This window comes from Panicum virgatum, chromosome 7N (assembly GCF_016808335.1).
Source record: "Panicum virgatum strain AP13 chromosome 7N, P.virgatum_v5, whole genome shotgun sequence".
In the NCBI taxonomy this organism is placed as follows: Eukaryota; Viridiplantae; Streptophyta; class Magnoliopsida; order Poales; family Poaceae; genus Panicum; species Panicum virgatum.
In genome coordinates this window covers 11,884,038-11,907,438 of record NC_053151.1, presented here as the reverse complement: position 1 = coordinate 11,907,438, position 23,401 = coordinate 11,884,038, and the positions used below count along the sequence as shown (strand labels likewise).

The window sequence follows — 23,401 nt, the reverse complement described above, 5'->3', positions numbered from 1 at the left end:
TTGTGTAGCTTTGTCCTTGAGCATCTAGTGAGCTTAGGTGGCTTTGTGCTTTTGCTTCACTAGAATTGTGTAGGTGCTCCCTCGCTTGCTAAAGTACTAGTTGCTTAGGTTTGTGTGACCTTGCAAGCTAGAATTATTTAGGAGAGCACTAGCTAGCCCGGCACCTTAATTCTTGTTTAGGATCTTTTATAAGGTTCTTGTAGAGTTATAGATAGAGGGGTGAAGTCTTGGCTAGGCCGATAGATTTTATTCTGCACTTATATCGGTTAGCCAGAGCGTTTAGTCTTAAAATGGACTATTCACCCCCCTCTAGTCCGCCATCTCGACCCTACACCCTTGCAAAATGTTTATGAAAATGCTAACACACATGCACATGGTGATGTACACTTGGTGTTTAGCACATGTGAGCAATGGTGGTGAAGTTTGGAAGTGAAAAGGAGAAGAAACAGGAACCGGACTGTGCCTGGTGCTCGGTCCGGACTATGCTCGGGAGCATGGTCCGGATGGCATAGTTGCCAGTGGTAGAGGCTGAGGAGGATCTGGACTGTGCATTTTCGAGGGTCTGGATCCGCAGCCCGGTTTGAGCTCTGTGGCGGCGTGGACGCGTGGCAACGTGTGGTGATCCAGACTATGCTCTGGCTTGGTCCGGATGGGGGATCCGGACTCGGTCCAGATGGAAAAAACCCCCTTGGGGACTAGGTCCAGATGGAAAAACCCCCTTGGGGAGCTTACTGGACTGGTCAGGACTCTGCTCGTGGTTGGTCCGTACCAGCACTATTTGAGGACGGTCCAGATGCTCCAGTTCACACGCGGTTAAGTGATCAAAGTAGCCGTTGAGATCTGACAGTCGATGTTGAATAGAGGACGACACGTGGTTGGCTGAGGTTTTTCGGACTTGCGTGGCTTGGTTCGGACGGCCCCTAACTTGGTCCAGATGGACAGTCCGGATGGGCATTTCGTGCATAACAGCTAGTGGAGTTTGGGGGCCTCTATGAATAGATTGTGGCCGACTCTAGCTCATTCTCTTGGACAATTTGAACATTGTGGCATCCCTTTGAGCTGAGCAAACTCCCTCCCACTCATCTCTCTTGCTTGCTTGCATAATCTAAGTGAGATTGAGTGCATCCAAGTTCATTTGCTCGAGTGATAGCATCTAGTGGCACTTGGGGATCGTTCTTGCCGGTGGATTTCTTATTACTCTTGGTGGTTGCTGCCACCTAGTCGGCTTGGAGGCGTGGAGGAGGATTGCAAGAGTGGTGATTGTTCTTGGCCATCTCCCGGTGATTTGTAAGGGGTCCTGTGCCTTCCCCAGCGGAGAGCCAAAGACAACTCTAGTGGATTGCTCGTGTCATTGAGCTAGCTCACTTGTGGGTAGGTTGTTGCTGTGTTTGTGGTTATATGTGGTGATTAGCATCTGAAGTATGGTTGTTGAAAAAAATAGCATTGACTTACAGCTGCTTATATGGCTTATATGTGGTGATTTGCTTGGGATTGCTGTGAAGAGGTCCTCTCTCAGTCCATGCCTCCAATGCCTACTTCAGCGCCGCCGTCCCCCTCGGCGAGCACGCCACCAGGCTGACACCACAGCACTACCTGACGCGACGGGATCACCCTGCCGCCCAGCCATGCTCACCTTAGGGGCATGCACGGTCCATCCACCGCAGTGGCGACGTCGTTGGCCAAGAGCAGGGTGATTCCCCATCCGTGATCTACATACTTCCTCCTTCGCCTCTCCCTCCCAGTCCACGTTTCTGGAGACGTTGAGGTATGGACAGCACCACAAATTTGATGCTTTCTCAAATTTGTTCTTCATCTAGGGTTTTGTGATTTCTGAAATTGGCAATACAAGCAGGATGAAATTATTCCTTAATCTAGCTTTTTGTGATTTCTGAAATTGGCAATACAAGCAGGATGGAATTATTCCCTAAAAGTTAAAACGATGTCACCTTCTCTTATATGATTCCATTCTATTTATCTTCAGTGGGATGATGCATTGGTTCTCTATAATTTTGTCAGCTGCATAAATACTTGTTTCAGCCATGCTAGCTTTGGCCTGCAACAACTTTGGCCTTGCAAACTCAAATTGAATCTCGCCAGTATCTTTTTATTTAGAGATCCAGAAAGGAGTAGCTAATGAGTTAATGGAGGCACTGGAACTTGACCCGGCAAGTGAAGAGATCAGGTCAGTTTTTACGGATTGCACTATTCTTAAAAAAAAGAAATCTCTTTCATTGCAGGCTTTCATTCTGGATGATACTTGCAGGGAGGTCACCGGGGCTCTGACGAGCGCTGCTCACTTTGAACAACAACACAACCCTTGAGATGTGCTTGCCAGCATATTTCTTTTCGTTTGGCTGTGGGATTTATAGATGTTTGAATTGCTTTGATTCTATTTTCGTTTGGCTGTGGGATTTATTATTTTATTAGAGCCTTATCTCTCGGACCATACATGAGATGGATACTTCTTTTTATCCCCTTCAAATGCACATAATGCATTGGTACTCCATTTCTTCAATAACAGTTGGCTAATTACGTTTGTTTTTCAGTAAAAATTGACATAATCTGCTCAAGTTTGATTCCTTGCCGGTTGTTATTATTTTTAATTCCTTAATCACCAATGCACCTTCATCTCTTGTGTCTTCGTTTAGTTGTCATAAGCATCACAGAAATAATGCCATGGTGTTAGCACTGGCATATAGTTATTATTAGTAGTCAAGTATTTGACATACGGGGCTCTAAAGTCTCGCCCGCCCACAGGGCATTGGAGGTTTGGCTCGACTGGCAGGTGCAAGGAACAAAAGGTCATTCCTAAAATGAGGGCATGTACAGCCCACAGACAGGGACCTATCTACACAACTAAACAGACATGTTATACAACCCACAGACATGAGTCGTCAGTTTAACTGTCGGCAAGCGATTTAATGCTTACATATTGCCATGATCAATTATGAATATCATTCTTATAGACCATTGTGTTACTAGTTGATACAAAACAAATCAAACATAAATTGATTCAATATGATTGCAATTTTTTTTTAAAAAACCATCACTTTTTCACACTATCAGCATTCAGCAAGCAGTGCACACTATCAAGCAACCATTCACACTGAAGCCGACCAATGCTGAAAGTACTTGGTTTACTAAACTCTGTATTTTCAGAATCTGAAAACAGTTAACACTTGTGGATAAGCTAGTACTTGGTTTCTGTATTTTCAGAATCTGAAAACAAGCTAGTACTTGGTTTACTAAACCGAAAGGCTGGTAACAACTAGCACTTCAACAGCCAGCAATATTGTGCCAGCCAAACAAAAATGGAGTTCAAACGTTCCCTGACAAAGAATAGCACTGGGAATTTAACAGACATTCAGACAAGTCTGCTAGCACCTCAAAAACCATTTACAGAGGCTTAACTGATCTGCAAGTCGACGATGCTAAAACAAAGAGAAAGAACTTCTGATCAAAAAGTATGAACGCACATAAAAGTGACATGCATCCCAACCATGATTCTTCCTTTGGCCAAGCCTTTCTGCCAATTATCAACTGCTGAACGAGAATGAGATCACTAGTACTTCCAAAGTTTCAGACCCCCAAAAGAATTGACCACTAGTACTAGTAGTTCGGAGGAAAGAGACGATAATTTTGACTAGCATTTGCCATTGACCTGAACAAGAATCAGAAGATGCCAAAGAAGAAAGGGCATAAACAAAGAGGGAAGATGCTCATGAACAATGTGTGTCATCAGAATAGTTTAATCACCTGGGAGAAACGCAGCTCAAGCTATCCGCACTCGTCGACCTCTAAAGGAATAATCAGCACACTCTCCAAAAGATTCTGTACTTCTAGTTCAGTTTGTGTGGACGTGGACCTCTAAATCAGACCTCTAAATCCAATATTTTTATTTTTTATTCCCCTCCCTACCCTCCCCTCTCCTTCCCCTCCCCCGTCGTCATCCCCGCACGAGACGCGGGCAGCCTGCGCTCGCCGAATCCAGGCAGCGCTCGCCAGATCCGGCGCCGGCCAACCTCCTCCGCCCACCGCGACGACGCCTCGCCGGCCGACCCCCTCCACCCTCGCGCCTCGGGCCTCCGCCCTCGCCCCTCAGCCCTCACCTGCCGCCAAAGTCGCGAAGTCGCCGCCTCCCGACCTCGCCGGCGACTTGCCTCGGCCTCCGCCCGCTACCTCGCCTCCTCCGCACACCCCGCGAACCGCCGAGGTCGGACCTGGGCAGGCTCCCTCGTCGTCGACAACGCGGCGGGACGGCGACAGACGTGGCGGCGGACGGCGAGGCACGGGCTCCGCATCCCCTCTCTCCTCTCCGCTCTCCCTGGCCCACGCGCGGTGGATAGCGGTGCTACAGTGCACCGCTCAGTTTTGTGGTCAATTGTATCTCGTGAGACGACGACCTCGCCTGGATTCCTGTTCGTGAGGGGGCTTCTTGCAAATATACCAAGATGCAGACGGGTCGAACCGACGGCATGTACGAAGGCAACTGCCATAGTGAAATTAGCTGTTTGGAAATGATAATAATTTATTACAGTGCAGAAACACATCAGAGATGCACAACGATAATAATTTAATAATTTATTGTGCAGAAAAACATCTACCAGAGACACAACGATAATAATATAATAATTTATTACAGTGCATGAAATCATCTATCAGAGACACACAACGATAATATATTAACTTATTACAGTGCAGAAAAAGCATATATCAGAGACAACGATAATATAACTAGATAGATAAATGCAGTCGGGAAACCAGGCGGCAGTAACCCATCATGGTGCAGTAACCCATTTATGCCTGGGATAATACGAGTAGAAAAGTATGCATAAGTCAGTGATTGTACCAACTGAAATATAAGAGAGAATCTGAGATACCTTGCTTTCTCTTTGCTAGTTACACCACGAACAAAAATATAATGCAAGGTAAAGTCATTTATGACTGAAATAGAGGCGTCACTACAATAATAAACGACAACTGTGACTAAACTTCAACTGGGTCTAATTGTGGTTGCAATGCTCAGCGTTCTGAATGCTCTGTGCTTTAGGTGGATTGGTGGCTGACCCGATTGTGTTGTGTTCTCGTATATCAAGGCCATTATTTCTATGTCCTTTGGTAGCTCTCCACAACCAGCTGTGAGACCATTTTCAACTATAACTAATAGTCCATTTGTTTGTTTAAGTGCAAATGCAACGATGAACATGTAATAATCTTATTTTCCTCACTGAATATGTTTCTTCCATATAGCCCAGAAACACATGTAAGCAATGTGACCAAACAATTCATATGCATTATGACAATGGTTTGTACGCCCTTTGTTCCAAATTACAAGTCATTCTGACTCAGCAAAAGCAATGTATCTAGACATAATGTATACATATATATATGCATAGAAAAAGCTATGTACCTAGAGACTTGTAATTTGAATGGAGGGAGTAACTAATACAAACAAAGCTTTTCTTCTCTATATTCTGACAAAAGAGACAATCACCACTAATACTACCTCCGTTCCAAATTGAAGCTATTTTAGCTTTGTCCTAGATCAAACTTCTCTAACCTTTGACCAAAGTCTAAAGAAAAAATGCACAAACATCTACAACATTAAACTGCATTCATTAGATTAGAGATATATTTTTTGATAGTTCTATTGTTTGAAATTGTAGTTGTTAATAATTTCTTTTCAATAAACATGGTAATAGGTCATAACGAGATTGAGATTCTAGAAATTTTAGGTGTTAATGCATTTCTCTTTGATAATTAAATTCATCATTAAGTTCAAAAAAATAAGTTAAAAAAAGGGGTAATAAGTCATAGTGTGAGTGACTAGACACGTTCGAGGAAAAAAAGTCAGTGATAAAAAAGTGAAGAAACTAGAAATGTCAGCCAATACTAAATTTCAGTGCATGCTAATTGTGGCTGCAATGCTTGGAGAGGTAGCTAAGAAGACAGTGCACTGATCATAGATGCTCTCTGCGTTCAGGTAGAAGGATGGTTGATCGAATTGTATTGCAGCTTGACAACAAGGCCATTAGTATTACTTTCCTGCTCTATGGATTAGAAATATTTTTCATGAAACCTAAGTTCAATGTTGTTGTGAGATCATTTTCAACCTGCAATCCTGCATGCACCAAAGGTTGGTCACAGGGGTCAGGGTCAAGGCATGTTCCATGGTCCTAGAACATCATCAAACATCTCGTTTCTGCTTAGGTCGTCACTTGAGTTGCAGAAGGACATACCATGGATCGATGGGCTGCATCAAAAAACAGTGGAGGAAAGGAAAGGAAAGGAAAGGAAAATGATGGGCCTTGCTGTTGCTTCGATGTGGGAAGCAGCGTTGAACAAGACTACCACTACCTACAACCAGCAAACAGGAGTATGCGACTTTAGGACTATCAGCCACCACCTAAAATTAACCCATAGCACATGACAGGAGGTGAGGAAGAGAGCAACAAGGGAGAAGGCCTAGTAGATGTTGTTAGGGTTAAGTTAGTGGCTATTAGGCTCAATGGACGCTGAACAATTTAATGTGTCTTGTACTTTTTTTGTTTTTATAATACTCTATTTATTTTCTGTAACTAAAAACACGTGGCATAAAAAAATTCATCAAATCAGATTAGTTTGGACTACCCCCTTGAACCCATGTTTTGCTTTTTAGACACTCACGACCTGGCCGAAAGATTTCTGTGCCTATGGTTTTGATTAATAAAAGTCCATGTGTGGTGAAATGCAAATACAAAACTGAACTGAGAACATCTTATTTTTCTCATTGGATATGTTCATTTTGTAGCCAAAATTTATAACATGTTAATAATTTTACCTAAACATTTTATCTTCATAACAACACTAAGTAATAATTATAACCAATACCAATAAAAAGATCAGTTCATTTTTGACAAAGTAGGCAAGCACCACTGGTGAATACAGACAATTTTTTGGCAGTTTACCAACCCCAGTAGAAAAAGGTTATGTCGTATGAGTACATATTGCCACATGATACAATTAAAAGCAATTTGAGACTGCTCTTTGTCACTTGATACTTTATAAATCCCAAGAAATTAATTAACTGTGGTGAGCCTTTGTAAAGAAGAATTTAGTGAAATATGTCACTCTTGCTGCAATAAAAAAAAACTTTGCTACTAGACACTAATATAACATTTTGTATATTTGCTGCTACACAGGATTAATTGTCCTCTAGTAAATGTTTTAAAAAACCCATTGAGGACATTAAACCATGTTTATTGTGTTCTGCAGCAAAGATGAGTTTTTTTTTGTGTCTTTCAGCAAAAATGGAAAGCTTTTATTTAGTGAAATATGGCATCCCCAGCAGTAAAACCTAAATATGCATAAATAAAATACAACAGAATCATTGCACTATAGGTGAGACTCACCCCATAACGAAATTTTTTCTTCACCTTCCATGTGGGCAACCCCTTACATGATATCTTCCCTTTGTTCCTACAGCAGAGAGGAAAGGGGGAGGGAGGGAGTGAGCTTGCATAGCAACATAAATAAAATGTTCAAGTGAAAGGAACAATCGCAGTTTACTAGAACAAAGATTGAAAACTGGGCACCTACCAGTATGAAGGAGAGCAACAGGTTATGATATGGCACATGATGCTATAAGGACCTGGAATATCTTTTTCTTCTGCAATTACTCTGTCTGTTGCTTGTGATAATGTGCTATTACTGAGGTGGTATTGACTAAGATAAATTTTGGTCTCTCGCATGACAATGGTGTCAGGAACAATGGTAGGGAACACCTTAGAGCTGACACAGAGTGACCTCCTACCAATGAAGAGTGCACTGCCATCTATGGATGTCACATGGACAATCCTTCCCAGCATAAGATCAGCTAGCCTGTAAACTGAATAGTAAACTGCATCCCATTTTGTGCCAATCACCAAAATCTCTGAGTTGCATTCTACCAGACGGTAGTAATACAATGAATAGCTTTTATCGCTTGTTGGCCATTTAAATTTTGCAATCAACTTTGGTGATGGCTCCGATAAAGAGCCAATGTCCATACCTTCCTGCTGGGGTGGGTCGATCTGTATGACCTCATGCTCACCTCTCACTGAATTAGGTCGCAGCAACACATAAAGCTTTCCTTGGAATGGCAATGTAGAAGAAAGCTTGCTGCACTCCCAGGTTGTTGTGACCCTCCATTGCTGATCACCAGAGGTAGCAAAACATATATTCCACACGTCATTTGGCCGCATCATTACTCTGACGAGTCCATCTACACCCACGCTGATGCTGGCACCACAGATACTTCTAAGAGAGTACCACCGAGACCCCTCCGAGCGGCAGCGCACTTGCGGCAAGAGGGTCTCCAGCGGCGGGAACTCTGCGGTATCACCGGTGAAGGGGTGAAGGAGGCGGATGGCAGTGTCATGGTCCCTTTGCAGCAGGATGATGCCATCGACGGAGTAGAGGACGCAGTGATCCTTAAAAAGGGGCAGCCTGACGCGGACGAAGGCACCAGTTGACAGGTTGAAGAATCGGACGTAGCCGTGGAGCTTACCGTGGCCTGGGTAGAGGCCGCGGCCCTCGGGCAGCAACATCCACCCGCGCGGATAGAAGCGCGGGTCAAGGATGCCGCGGCCGCGCGGGCAAGTAGTGCTGGACCGCCAGTGGGGACACACAGCTCGGAAGCGGATGTAATCACGGAAGTCGCCGGCTAGCACTCGCCATCCGATTAGGCTCACCAAATCCTCGTGCAGAGACGCCCACGAGGATGAATCACCGGCATTAACCTTCCGCCGCCGGCGCCTACTGCTGCACGCAACTAAGGCCGCTGGGTGATCCCGAGAACACCATAGAGACATGCCACTGCAACAAATAGCAGATCTAGTTCACCAAACTAAGGGTCACAAGATGGATTCATCGATTCTAAATTCGCCAAAGGAACAAAAATACAATTTTATTAGGGAATCACCTGGCAAAGGACTAGCGGCAGATGCAAACGAGGCGAAGGGAGGATCGGTCGCCTTCGTGTTCGCAGCGGCGGCGTATCAGATGGGGTAGGAAGCCCTAGGGCTAAGGGCCTGTTTGGATGAGTTTCGGTTTTTGTAAAAGCTGGTTTTTGAGGTGGTTTACAGAAGCTGGTTTTTGAGTAAAAACTGAAGGTGCTGTTTGGAAGCTGGTTTCTGGAATCTGGTTTTTAGTAGAGGAAGTGCCACACGGATGGTCGCAAGGTGGGCACAAAAGATCGTATGTGGCCACAGCCGATCCACCGCCGTGTGGCTTTCAATGTGCTGACAGATCTGAGCTCGGGTGACCGGGCGGAGCAACCATGCACATCGCCCGAGGGGCCGGGCGGAGCGGCCGGGCGGAGGGGCCGGACGGAGGGGCCGAGCGGCCGGGAGCCGGAGGGGCGGAGGGGCGGAGCCGAGCGGCGGAGGGGCGGGCGGAGCGGCCGAGGGGCGGAGCGGCCGGGCGGAGCGGCGTAGGGGCGGAGCGGCCGGGCGGGGTGGTCGGGCGGAGGGGCGAAGCGGCCGGGCGGGGTTGGGGGGGAGGGAACCGGCGTCGATGGATCTGGAGGTCGGCGCGCCGGGGGTGTCGGGGGTGGCACTGTGGCAGAAGCTGGGAGAAGCGTCCCCGGCCCAGCTGCTGGTTTTTGGCACTGTGGCGCGTTTGGATTCTGAAAACCGGGGCAAAAGTAGCCCTAGGGCTTCCTACCCCATCTGATACGCCGCCGCTGCGAAGACGAAGGCAACCGATCCTCCCTTCACATTGTTTGCATCTGCCGCTGGTTCTTTGCCAGGTGATTCCCTAATAAAATTGTATTTTTATTCCTTCGGCGAATTTAGAATCGATGAAACCATCTTGTGACCCTTAGTTTGGTGAACTAGATCTGCTATTTGTTGCAGTGGCATGTCTCTATGGTGTTCTCGGGATCACCCAGCGGCCTTAGTTGTGTGCAGCAGTAGGTGCCGGCGGCGGAAGATTAACGCCGGTGATTCATCCTCGTGGGCGTCTCTGCACGAGGATTTGGTGAGCCTAATCGGATGGCGAGTGCTAGCCGGCGACTTCCGTGATTACATCTGCTTCCGAGCTGTGTGTCCCCACTGGCGGTCCAGCACTACTTGCCCGCGTGGCCGCGGCATCCTTGACCCGCGCTTCTATCCGCACGGGTGGATGCTGCTGCCCGAGGGCCGCGGCCTCTACCCAGGCCACGGTAAGCTCCGCGGCTACGTCCGATTCTTCAACCTGCCAACTGGTGCCTTCGTCCGCGTCAGGCTGCCCCTTTTCTAAGGATCACTGCGTCCTCTACTCCGTCGATGGCATCCTCCTGTTGCAGAGGGACCATGACACTGCCATCCGCCTCCTTCACCCCTTCACCGGTGATACCGCAGAGTTCCCGCCGCTGGAGACCCTCTTGCCGCAAGTGCGCTGCCGCTCGGAGGGGTCTCGGTGGTACTCTCTTAGAAATATCTGTGGTGCCAGCATCAGCGTGGGTGCAGATGGACTCGTCAGAGTAATGATGCGGCCAAATGACGTGTGGAATATATGTTTTGCTACCTCTGGTGATCAGCAATGGAGGGTCACAACAACCTGGGAGCGCAGCAAGCTTTCTTCTACATTGCCATTCCAAGGAAAGCTTTATGTGTTCCTGCGACCTAATTCAGTGAGAGGTGAGCATGAGGTCATACAGATCGACCCACCCCAGCAGGAAGGTATGGACATTGGTTCTTTATCAGAGCCATCACCAAAGTTGATTGCAAAATTTAAATGGCCAACAAGCGATGAAAGCTATTCATTGTATTACTTCCGTCTGGTAGAATGCAACTCAGAGATTTTGGTGATTGGCACAAAATGGGATGCAGTTTACTATTCAGTTTACAGGCTAGCTGATCTTATGCTGGGAAGGATTGTCCATGTGACATCCATAGATGGCAGTGCACCCTTCATTGGTAGGAGGTCACTCTGTGTCAGCTCTAAGGTGTTCCCTACCATTGTTCCTGACACCATTGTCATGCGAGAGACCAAAATTTATCTTAGTCAATACCACCTCAGTAATGACACATTATCACAAGCAACAGACGGAGTAATTGCAGAAGAAAAAGATATTCCAGGTCCTTATAGCATCATGTGCCATATCATAACCTGTTGCTCTCCTTCATACTGGTAGGTGCCCAGTTTTCAATCTTTGTTCTAGTAAACTGCGATTGTTCCTTTCACTTGAACATTTTATTTATGTTGCTATGCAAGCTCACTCCCTCCCTCCCCCTTTCCTCTCTGCTGTAGGAACAAAGGGAAGATATCATGTAAGGGGTTGCCCACATGGAAGGTGAAGAAAAAATTTCGTTATGGGGTGAGTCTCACCTATAGTGCAATGATTCTGTTGTATTTTATTTATGCATATTTAGGTTTTACTGCTGGGGATGCCATATTTCACTAAATAAAAGCTTGCCATTTTTGCTGAAAGACACAAAAAAAAACTCATCTTTGCTGCAGAACACAATAAACATGGTTTAATGTCCTCAATGGGTTTTTTAAAACATTTACTAGAGGACAATTAATCCTGTGTAGCAGCAAATATACAAAATGTTATATTAGTGTCTAGTAGCAAAGTTTTTTTTATTGCAGCAAGAGTGACATATTTCACTAAATTCTTCTCTACAAAGGCTCACCACAGTTAATTAATTTCTTGGGATTTATAAAGTATCAAGTGACAAAGAGCAGTCTCAAATTGCTTTTAATTGTATCATGTGGCAATATGTACTCATACGACATAACCTTTCTCTACTGGGGTTGGTAAACTGCCAAAAAATTGTCACACCCCAATTTTCAAGTTTGGTGAAAACCATGTCATTAAGTCATCATTAGTATCTTGTGTCCATGGTTTACAAAAAGATTTCAAATTTCCTTGAAAATTTCCAAATTCGGCCAAATTCGGTTCAAATTCGACCCTTCTTAAGGAACTCAAAATTTCTCTATAACAAGTGCACCTCCAAAAATTCATGTGTGCTTGTCATCGAACACGTGCTACTCAGTCAAAATTTCATCCCAAGTGGAGCTCGTTTGATCCCCCAAATAAATCCCGGAAGTTTGAATTCCTTCCATTTTCAAAATTAAAAATCTTGAATTCTGTGAACTTTCATGAGGCAAGACCACCATGGTTGTGTTCATCTCCCTCTACTCTATCAACCTACCAAGTTTCATAATTTGTGGGCAAGTTTTACCCCCTCAATTCAAGGTCCAAAGTTTGGGGAAAACTTGTTTTCGAAAAATCCAAAAAAAAGAGAAATCGCACTGTTCACTGTGGAGGAGGCCGCCGGCCGTGTTCATTCTCTGGTGAGCACAGACATTGCCGGAGTGTCTGGGGTTTGTGTCTGGGCTCTCCAGAGGCTTGGGGTGGACCGTGAGCTTATCTACTCGGTCTTCAAGCGTTCACTCTCGCACGTTTTGCCGTTCCCCATTTGCAAACCCTAAACTTTCGTTCCCGTGCTCCCGTGGCCGTCGCCGCCGCCGGCCAAAATTGGTCGCCGTCATCCCTCCTCCGGCCGAGCCGCCTTGCCGGTGAGCTCCCTCACCCTCGCGCGAACCTCCCGGTCCTTTCCCTTCCCTCTCTCTCCCCTCCTGCTCTTCTCCCCGCGCGGGCTTGCCGCCGCCGCCCGATGGTCGTCGCCGCCGGCCCGCCTGCGTCCCCTGCCGGCCGAGTTGCGGCCGGGGACGGGCTTCCCATAGCCTCGGCGAGCTTCCCCCGCCGCCCTCCTTCCCCGGCCGGCGGGCCCCGGGCCGTGCCCCTGCCGCTTCCCTCCGGCGGGCTCCTTCCCTGCGCGCGCGGGAGGGCCGGAGGTGGAAGAAGGCCCCCGTGGCGCGGGCCCGGCCGCGTGGCGCACGCCGATTGGCCGGATTTCCCGTGTGCACCTTGCGTACTCGTAGCAATTTCCTTTCTAGGGTTTGGGTAACCCTAGCATTTTTCTCCGACGTTTTGAATCTCCAAATTTTGAACCAAACTTGTAAAATTCGTATCTTTAGCTAGGAAGCTCCAAAATTAGTGATTCAAGTTTTGTTGTGACCCTTGCGTCATCCTCTATCTAATGATGCTACCATTTTTCATGGCAAAGTTATTTTCATACCTTGTTCCATACGATCTTTGGAATCCCTGTCAGTGTCATTTGAGCGTGATAATGATCTTCAAAAGTCATGGAAAATTTCCCATAAATCTTGTATGCCGTAAGTAGCTCACCATAAAATTGGCTCATATAGTTGAAGTAATTTGACCCTTGTTTTGATATAGTAGCTTTAATTAGAGTTTAAATTTGATCTTTTTGCCATGTTTAATCCGTATATGCTAAATTAGTGAAACCACCTCTAAAATTCCTAGTTTTTGTTGTTCTTTAAGGGAAAAATAGGTTATGCCCTGTTTTCAAGGTTTTAATTTCAAACCCTAGTTCGTACGGTCGTTTACCGTACGAATTCGAAATCGTATCGTAGTTTTTCATGTTCGTATAGGTTCCGATTCCGTTTTTCTTCGTAACCTTAGTTTTCTCTTGTGCTTGCATCCTTATGCATCCTAGCATCATGTTGCATCATGGCATGCACTCATTCTTATCTCATTGCACCCGTTAGCGAACGTGGAGTCCGAACCCGTCGCCGAGGAACCCGGAAACAAGAACGACGCGGATTTCGCAAGTGACGCAGTAGATCCTGCAGTTGATCAAGACAAGCACCTATCATCCTATATTCCTCACTTTCCGAATGATAATGATGCTTAGACCTTATATGTGATCACATGTGGGTGCATTAGAATTGTGGGTTGGTTTTAACCCTAAGAACTGCATTTTCCTCTCTTAGAGATTTAAGGATACCCCAGGTAATCCTAGTAGCTCACTTGGTCAAACACTAAAATGTGACCCGCTAAAATAGTGCTTAGCCATGCTAAATGACGGTAGAAGTCGGCTGATCGGGTGTTGGCCGTCAGTCGCATTGTTAGGTTTTTCCCAACAATTCTTATAGCCTGGATCATGTGGCTTGGTTAATAAAATGTTGTAGATGGTTGAGCAAGGGTAGTTATGCCGGTCTTCTTGGATTTGCCTTTGCTTTTCCTGGTCCTCGCTCGATCGCTTAAGGACCGTTTCGATGTTTTCAATTTCTTGAGCAATGTGTTACTCATCGTACCACCACATGCCAGTGCGAATTTGGCAAGCCTTTCTCAACATGCCTTGGATATTTGGTGCGTCGACTCGACTTGAGTGGATAGCTATCCCGGTGCAAAGTGTCCAAATCGCCACGGCAGTGGGAGTTGGCCTTTGGCTCATGTTTGGGGATGTACATTAAATATTTCGGACATGTGTGAGAATTGTTGGTGCATGACTCACGTTGGGTGATATGCATCGTGTGGGTAAAGAGGTACATCTCTCGGGAGTTTTAAATCTGTTGCAATAGCCAAGCCATCGGTTAAATGGCTAGCTCGAGTTTTGGATCTCGTAGATGATCTTTGTGGTTTGGTGCTTGGTGAAGCATGTATGGCCTAAGCGTGGAGCTTGGGATTGATCCTTTGGCTTAATTGTGGATGATGAGAAACATCTTGGGCTAATGGGATAAGTTGTAATAATGAACTCATATGTGCTACTTCAAGTCCTATTACATTGCTATGCTCATGCAATCAATTCTTTAAAAACTATTCTAGTGCCTTCCTTGTCCAATGCCATGCATATTCCTTGCTTATATTATTGGGTAAGTCTTGCGAGTACCTTCGTACTCATGTGCTATTGTTGAGTGATTTTAGATGCAGCAATCCTTGTGTGTATGATTCTTCTACGAGGCAGACGTGCAAGACGGCGGCGAAGAATAGTTTGCTTGTCCAAAGTGTTGCCTGGGGTGGGGTTCCCACGTAATTCCACTACACCATAAGTAAATTTATGAATGTTGTATTAATCATCGTTGGTGCAAAACTTCACTTTGCAATAGCTTGAATTCATTTGTATATTTGATGTAATATCAATTTTGTAATAACCTTTTCTCGCACTTGAACTTATTTCATGCATTATGTGTATATCTTGTCCGATGCGATGTTGTGATTTTGAACTAGTGTTGGAATTTCTGGTATTCCGATTTGAAGTTCGGGTACGAGAAAGTTTTGAATGGTTATTTTCCTGTGCGAATCTGAAATCGGATGATCCGAATTGCAATTAGCATGGAGGTTTGCTCATATGGGCTTTCCTCTGTACGAACTTGCAATCGAGTCGCCCGGATTGAGATTCGGACGCGAAAATTTTCATACGAACGCTTTCGTGACCGTACTTCGAATAGGAAAGGCCGATAATTCCGGATTAGTTTAGAATCACAAGAGAGGACCTCACAAAAATTGTCTGTATTCACCAGTGGTGCTTGCCTACTTTGTCAAAAATGAACTGATCTTTTTATTGGTATTGGTTATAATTATTACTTAGTGTTGTTATGAAGATAAAATGTTTAGGTAAAATTATTAACATGTTATAAATTTTGGCTACAAAATGAACATATCCAATGAGAAAAATAAGATGTTCTCAGTTCAGTTTTGTATTTGCATTTCACCACACATGGACTTTTATTAATCACAACCATAGGCACAGAAATCTTTCGGCCAGGTCGTGAGTGTCTAAAAAGTAAAACATGGGTTCAAGGGGTAGTCCAAACTAATCTGATTTGATGAATTTTTTATGCCACGTGTTTTTAGTTACAGAAAATAAATAGAGTATTATAAAAACAAAAAAGTACAAGACACATTAAATTGTTCAGCGTCCATTGAGCCTAATAGCCACTAACTTAACCCTAACAACATCTACTAGGCCTTCTCCCTTGTTGCTCTCTTCCTCACCTCCTGTCATGTGCTATGGGTTAATTTTAGGTGGTGGCTGATAGTCCTAAAGTCGCATACTCCTGTTTGCTGGTTGTAGGTAGTGGTAGTCTTGTTCAACGCTGCTTCCCACATCGAAGCAACAGCAAGGCCTATCATTTTCCTTTCCTTTCCTTTCCTCCACTGTTTTTTGATGCAGCCCATCGATCCATGGTATGTCCTTCTGCAACTCAAGTGACGACCTAAGCAGAAACGAGATGTTTGATGATGTTCTAGGACCATGGAACATGCCTTGACCCTGACCCCTGTGACCAACCTTTGGTGCATGCAGGATTGCAGGTTGAAAATGATCTCACAACAACATTGAACTTAGGTATCATGAAAAATATTTCTAATCCATAGAGCAGGAAAGTAATACTAATGGCCTTGTTGTCAAGCTGCAATACAATTCGATCAACCATCCTTCTACCTGAACGCAGAGAGCATCTATGTTCAGTGCACTGTCTTCTTAGCTACCTCTCCAAGCATTGCAGCCACAATTAGCATGCACTGAAATTTAGTATTGGCTGACATTTCTAGTTTCTTCACTTTTTTATCACTGACTTTTTTTTCCTCGAACGTGTCTAGTCACTCACACTATAACTTATTACCCCTTTTTTTAACTTATTTTTTTGAACTTAATGATGAATTTAATTATCAAAGAGAAATGCATTAACACCTACAATTTCTAGAATCTCAATCTCGTTATGACCTATTACCATGTTTATTGAAAAGAAATTATTAACAACTACAATTTCAAACAATAGAACTATCAAAAAATATATATCTAATCTAATGAATGCAGTTTAATGTTGTAGATGTTTGTGCATTTTTTCTTTAGACTTTGGTCAAAGGTTAGAGAAGTTTGATCTAGGACAAAGCTAAAATAGCTTCAATTTGGAACGGAGGTAGTATTAGTGGTGATTGTCTCTTTTGTCAGAATATAGAGAAGAAAAGCTTTGTTTGTATTAGTTACTCCCTTCATTCCAAATTACAACTCTCTAGGTACATAGCTTTTGCTATGCATATATATGTATACATTATGTCTAGATACATTGCTTTTGCTGAGTCAGAATGACTTGTAATTTGGAACAAAGGGCGTACAAACCATTGTCATAATGCATATGAATTGTTTGGTCACATTGCTTACATGTGTTTCTGGGCTATATGGAAGAAACATATTCAGTGAGGAAAATAAGATTATTACATGTTCATTGTAACACCCCGTGTTACTAAACCCAATTAAAATCTTAATCACACCTGCTTTTGCATAATCAGGGCATGTTTAAATTTAAAAGCAATTTGAGTTTCAATTTTAATTTAGAAATAACTCTCAAAATTTGAACTGAACTCAAAATTTTATCCAAATAAAACTTGTGGCTTAAAATTTTCTCTACAACTTTTGTGTTTGGTCAAACCTCAGATTTTTACTTTAGAGGCTTGGTCAAACTGAGTTTTCAAAATTTGAATTTGATCCAAATTTATTCAAAAATGGCACCTTCTGAAGAAACTCCAAAATTTCCTATAACAAGTACCCCTCCAAAAATTCTGTGATGTTTCTCTTGTCAAATAAAGATTTTACAAATTTTTCCGTGATTTTATCTCAAGTTTAAGCTCCTCAAATAATTCCTCAAAGTTGAAATTTTTGTCAACTTGGAAAGGCCATATCTTGAATTCTGTTTCTTTTCAAGCCTTGAAATTTTGCCTTAGTACTCTCTGTTTTCCAAGATCTATCCAAAGAGTATTTTTGCACAATTTTTGGAATCCATTTGATCCACCAAATTCGAGTTTGAATTCTGCTGTTTCAAAAATCACCAAAAAATCACAAACTTCTGCCGAGCCCACTTGTCATCCCTCCGAGCCAGATATTTTTGGACGACCCCGATATTTCTCCCCTCGATCCTCTCTCCTCTGCTCACTCCCGTGCGCGCGCTCTCCTCCACCATGCCGTGCGCCGGCCCTCCGCCCACCGCCGCCGGCGCTGCCCTCCGGCGCCCCTCCTCGTGCCGCCGGCCGTCGCCGCCGCGAGCGCCCTCGCGCCTGCACCCCGTCCCCCTCCGCTCGCCCCGACCGCTGATCTCCCTCCGGCGCCCGAGCTTCCCCCTGCGGCGAGTGCCTCCCCGCGTCCTCTTCGCCACTCCGGCTGCCACCGTCCACCTCCCGCCTCGAGCCCTCGCGGTGAGCATCACCGGCCTACCGACCATCTCCCCCGCCCCTCGCCCTCTTGCCTCACCGCTCCGACCGCCGCCTCCACGGCCGCCTACCGTGGCGCACGTCGCCGGCCCGCCTCGGCCCTCCTCCGGCCGAGCCGAGACCGCCCCAGCCTTCCCCGTGCCGCCCTCTCTCTTCCCGGCCTGCCGGCCTTGCCCGCCGCGCCGCCGCTCGCCGCCCATGGCGCCCGGCCGCCAGGCCCCGCCGCTCGAGCCGCTTCTCCCCGCTGGCCTAATTCGGCCCAGCGCTCCGGCCCACCTCGCGCTCGGCCCGACCTGCCTGCCCAACCAGCCCAGGCCACTCGCACCTCCCCCGTGGGCCGCCTCCTGCCCCCGGCCCGAGCCACCCCGCAGCCCACCAGCGCCTGCCAGGCCCGGCCGGCCTGCCCCCGCCCGCGGCCCACCACAGCGCGCCTCCGGCCCGCCCCGCTCCCCCACACGGCCTGCTCGCCCCCACGCGCCCTCTGGGCCACCTCCCGGTAGTGGGCCCAATTTCCGAGCCGGCCCACTTCTGTTTTCAACCTTTTATCTTTTAATTAATTCCAGAAATTGCATATGTCTTCCAAAAATTCACCAAAAATACTTCCTTTGATCCGAAATTCATAAAATTTTTATGGTGTACTCCTCATACCATGATCTATCATCCTGTAAATTTTTCGCGCAAGAAAATGATTTATTTCTGCAGGAAAAATTATGAAGGTTTAAATAATCTTTTCTTTGTGTATAAATGTTTAGAGTCTTCTGAAAAATATGCAAAAATGTTATTTAATCTCCTTGTAATATGTTGGATCTGTACAAAATTTATCTCTGCATAAAAATCATTTTTCATAGGTTAAATGCAATAAATACATTTTCTTGTCTTGAAAATTGTTATTTTCTTTGTAATTTAATTGTTTATCTTCAGTGCATCAAACCTTCACTAAAAATGTATTAAGTAAAGATGTTTCACCACAAAAATTTCTCAAGACCAGAAACCCTAATTAAACATTTTAATTGAATTTTTGTTTAACTTTGTATACTTTTTCTAATTAATTAAATTAGTTTCTTTTTTCCGAAATTAATGAAAATTTGTCAATAATTGTTTTATATTCTTTAAATGCCAGAAAAATTGTCAAACTTATTTACACATTTTTGGAAAAGCAATTCCCTTTAAATATGGCTTCTTTTATTTAAAATTCAATTTGAATTCCAAATTCAAATTCCAAATTTCAACTCATGCATTCATGGCATTGCCTTGCACTATGCAAATCATGGTGTGTTAACTTTGCTCTAATCCTCGACCCTCTTGTTTCGCCTTCGGCTTGTAACCTCAAAAATCTTTAATACGCTACGTAGGTTCCAACGCTTCCGACGCGCAGACGTTTCGTCCGAACAGGATCCAGAAGGCGTACCTGAGAAGATGATGTTGCTGTTACGGAAGAGTCCGTGCCTGAAGAACCAACTAACCCTCCGTCGTCTTCCTTTTCGGTTCAAGGCAAGCCCCGGTGCATCACCTCTATTTAAGCTAGGTTTATATATATTCACTGTATATGTCCATACTATGTTGTGCATTTATGTGGTCTAGGAGTTGATTGAGAGCCTTTGCATGAGCCAACCTACATATACTCGTACCCATCCTGTTGTAGTATGTGTAGGACACGTTTTCATATGCTATGGCTTTGCAAACGGTAGAAGTCGATGGTTGGATTGTCGTATGCTATCGCGAGATATAGGTTATTTTCATATTTTTGAAACTGAGAAACCTGAATTATTTTGACATGAACGGAGATATGAAATTGAGGTTCGAGCGAGTGCGTGAATGATATGGAACACGGTTCGCATATCAACCAATTGCATACCGCTGCCTACGGGCGGGAAACCTATGTAACTCCGTGGAGGGTTACGAGGTGAAGACCTGGAACGCGCTCCACCCTGTAGGTGGATCGGGTTGGCGGGAGTAGTATGGCGCAGAAGCTTGCGTAAGTGTGGTTCGAGTCCCACTGCGGAGTGGAGTCGTTACTTCCGGGGTTGAGTGGTTGCAGTGACATTTCGTAACTCGCGGTGTGAACGGTGGCCGCGGTGCATGGAGATGCAACGTGTCGTGCAATGGGTTAATCTTGCAAGATTTAAAATCGATTCGAATCGCCGTACTCTCGGCACAGAGAAACTTGGTCCTTCAGCATGACTTCGTAGTAACAATGAGAATATGAAGGAATGATGTTTATGATGATGGTTTGAATTACAATCAAATTTGATTGAACTTGTTTGAATCTTAGTCCAGGTGCAAAACTTACAACTATAGGTTAATCACTTAATTGCAGCTAAAACTTGAAATAAGGATTGATCATTAGTAAGCTGTAGGCTTTATAGGTCAGATTCCACTAAAAAATTATCCAGCATACCCTTGAAAGTCGGACCATTAATTATAGGTCCTAGTCGGGTAAGTCTTGCTGAGTGTCCCCACTCAAGCTTGTTTATTTAACGTTTTAGGGTTCTAACCGAAGGAGTTGCTTCAAGCTACCCTGACAACGAAGGCGTTTGGCGTGAAGAGTTACATGTCTCGCTGGGCTCGAGACGGTAATTGTAATTGTAAGTTCGGTTCACGTATTTTCTGTTACGACATTTATTTCTTGCTGTAAGTTCTTCCGCTGCTAGTGAGACTCTGAATATAATTGGAACATCTGAATTCGTTATGTATGGATGTAATATAATGGTTGGACGAGTTGTGATGTGCAACAGGCCGCAGTTGTGGTAACACTGTGTTAGATCCTGAGGCTTGAACAGCTCCGGACCTGAATTGGTTCCGAAAAACCCCCAGATTTGAACTGTTTCACGTGTGCGCGATGCAGAACACTGTAAAGTGTGGGCCCGCGCACTTGAGCCAGTTTTAGTTTGGGCGGGGCTGTTGCATTCATCGTTGCATTTGCACTTAAACAAACAAATGGACTATTAGTTATAGGTGAAAATGGTCTCACAGCTGGTTGTGGAGAGCTACCAAAGGACATAGAAATAATGGCCTTGATATACGAGAACACAACACAATCGGCTCAGCCACCAATCCACCTAAAGCACAGAGCATTCAGAACGCCGAGCATTGCAACCACAATAAGACCCAGTTGAAGTTTAGTCACAGTTGTCGTTTATTATTGTAGTGACGCCTCTATTTCAGTCATAAATGACTTTACCTTGCATTATATTTTTGTTCGTGGTGTAACTAGCAAAGAGAAAGCAAGGTATCTCAGATTCTCTCTTATATTTCAGTTGGTACAATCACTGACTTATGCATACTTTTCTACTCGTATTATCCCAGGCATAAATGGGTTACTGCACCATGATGGGTTACTGCCGCCTGGTTTCCCGACTGCTTTTATCTATCTAGTTATATTATCGTTGTCTCTGATATATGCTTTTTCAGCACTGTAATAAGTTATTATATTATCGTTGTGTGTCTCTGATAGATGTTTTTATGCACTGTAATAAATTATTATATTATTATCGTTGTGTGTCTCTGATAGATGTTTTTCTGCACAATAAATTATTAAATTATTATCGTTGTGCATCTCTGATGTGTTTCTGCACTGTAATAAATTATTATCATTTCCAAACAGCTAATTTCACTATGGCAGTTGCCTTCGTACCTGCCGTTACTGTTTAATTATTTTTTAGAAAAGCCTAAGAGCATGTACAGCCCATCGGTTCGACCCGTCTGCATCTTGGTATATTTGCTAGAAGCCCCCTCACGAACAGGAATCCAGGCGAGGTCGCGTCTCACGAGATACAGTGGACCACAAAACTGAGTGGTGCACTGTAGCACCGCTATCCACCGCGCGCGGGCTAGGGAGAGCGGAGAGGAGAGAGGGGATGCGGAGCCCGCGCCTCGCCGTCCGCCGCCGTGAGCCGCCATGTCCGTCGCCGTCCCGCCGCGTTGTCGACGACGAGGGAGCCCGCCCAGGTCCGACCTCGGCGGTTCACGGGGTGTGCGGAGGAGGCGATGTAGCGGGCGGAGGCCGAGGCAAGTCGCCGGCGAGAGGCGAAGTCGCCGACGAGGTCGCGGCGAGGTCGGGAGGCGGAAACTTCGCGACTTTGGCGGCGGGCGAGGGCTGAGGGGCGAGGCGCGAGGGTGGAGGGGGTCGGCCGGCGAGGCGTCGTCGCGGTGGGCGGAGGAGGTCGGCCGGCGCCGGATCTAGCGAGCGCTGCCTGGATTCGGCGAGCGCCGGGTGCCCGCATCTCGTGCGGGGATGACGACGGGGGAGGGGAAGGAGAGGGGAGGGTAGGGGAGGGGAATAAAAAATAAAAATATTGGATTTAGAGGTCTGATTTAGAGGTCTGATTTAGAGGTCCACGTCCACACATGAACTGAACTGGAAGTACAGAATCTTTTGGAGAGTGTGCTGATTATTCCTTTAGAGGTCGAATTTAGAGGTCGACGAGTGCGGACAGCCTGAGCTGCGTTTCTCCCAGGTGATTAAACTATTCTGATGACACACATTGTTCATGAGCATCTTCCCTCTTTGTTTATGCCCTTTCTTCTTTGGCATCTTCTGATTCTTGTTTAGGTCAATGGCAAATGCTAGTCAAAATTATCATCTCTTTCCTCAGAACTACTAGTACTAGTGGTCAATTCTTTTGGGGGTCTGAAACTTTGGAAGTACTAGTGATCTCGTTCTCGTTCAGCAGTTGATAATTGGCAGAAAGGCTCGGCCAAAGGAAGAATCATGGTTGGGATGCATGTCACTTTTATGTGTGTTCATACTTGTAGATCAGAAGTTCTGTCTCTATGTTTTAGCATCGTCGACTTGCAGATCAGTTAAGCCTCTGTAAATGGTTTTTGAGGTGCTAGCAGACTTGTCTGAATGTCTGTTAAATTCCCGGTGCTATTCTTTGTCAGGGAACGTTTGAACTCCTTCATTTTTGTTTGGCTGGCACAATATTGCTGGCTGTTGAAGTGCTAGTTGTTACCAGCCTTTCGGTTTAGTAAACCAAGTACTAGCTTGTTTTCAGATTCTGAAAATACAGAAACCAAGTACTAGCTTATCCACAAGTGTTAACTGTTTTCAGATTCTGAAAATACAGAGTTTAGTAAACCAAGTACTTTCAGCATTGGTCGGCTTCAGTGTGAATGGTTGCTTGATAGTGTGCACTGCTTGCTGAATGCTGATAGTGTGAAAAAGTGATGGTTTTAAAAAAAAATATTGCAATCATATTGAATCAATTTATGTTTGATTTGTTTTGTATCAACTAGTAACACAATGGTCTATAAGAATGATATTCATAATTGATCATGGCAATATGTAAGCATTAAATCACTTGCCGACAGTTAAACAGACGACTCATGTCTGTGGGTTGTATAACATGTCTGTTTAGTTGTGTAGATAGGTCC

At 45.0% G+C, this 23,401-nt stretch overlaps 1 protein-coding gene and 1 pseudogene across 2 annotated transcripts; one reads left to right on the top strand and one right to left on the bottom strand.

Annotated features, from left to right (window-relative positions):
- Nucleotides 1–4,556: 4,556 nt before the first annotated feature.
- LOC120681447 lies at nucleotides 4,557–9,632 on the bottom strand. Of its 2 annotated transcripts, none has more exons than XM_039962943.1 (4): nucleotides 8,942–9,632; nucleotides 7,579–8,853; nucleotides 7,392–7,458; nucleotides 4,557–4,803 (listed from the first exon to the last, which is right to left on the bottom strand). In XM_039962943.1, exons 2-4 carry the CDS (start codon nucleotides 8,829–8,831, stop codon nucleotides 4,798–4,800), a joined length of 1,326 nt encoding a protein of 441 aa, XP_039818877.1. In that variant the 5' UTR covers nucleotides 8,832–8,853; nucleotides 8,942–9,632; the 3' UTR covers nucleotides 4,557–4,797. The 2 variants fall into 2 exon arrangements, with proteins under 2 accessions (XP_039818877.1, XP_039818876.1); XM_039962942.1 differs by having other exon boundaries at nucleotides 7,579–8,835; nucleotides 8,942–9,388.
- Nucleotides 9,633–9,855: 223 nt separating this feature from the next.
- Nucleotides 9,856–21,580, top strand: LOC120681446 (annotated as a pseudogene).
- The last annotated feature ends 1,821 nt before the right edge of the window (nucleotides 21,581–23,401 follow it).

Coding starts and splice junctions, on each gene's coding strand:
- LOC120681447 (XM_039962943.1), bottom strand. CDS start 8,831: ATGTCTCTATGGTGTTCTCGGGATCACCCAGCGGCCTTAGTTGCGTGC. Junction 7,459..7,578: donor TGTTGCTCTCCTTCATACTG/GTAGGTGCCCAG, acceptor TCTCTGCTGTAG/GAACAAAGGGAAGATATCAT.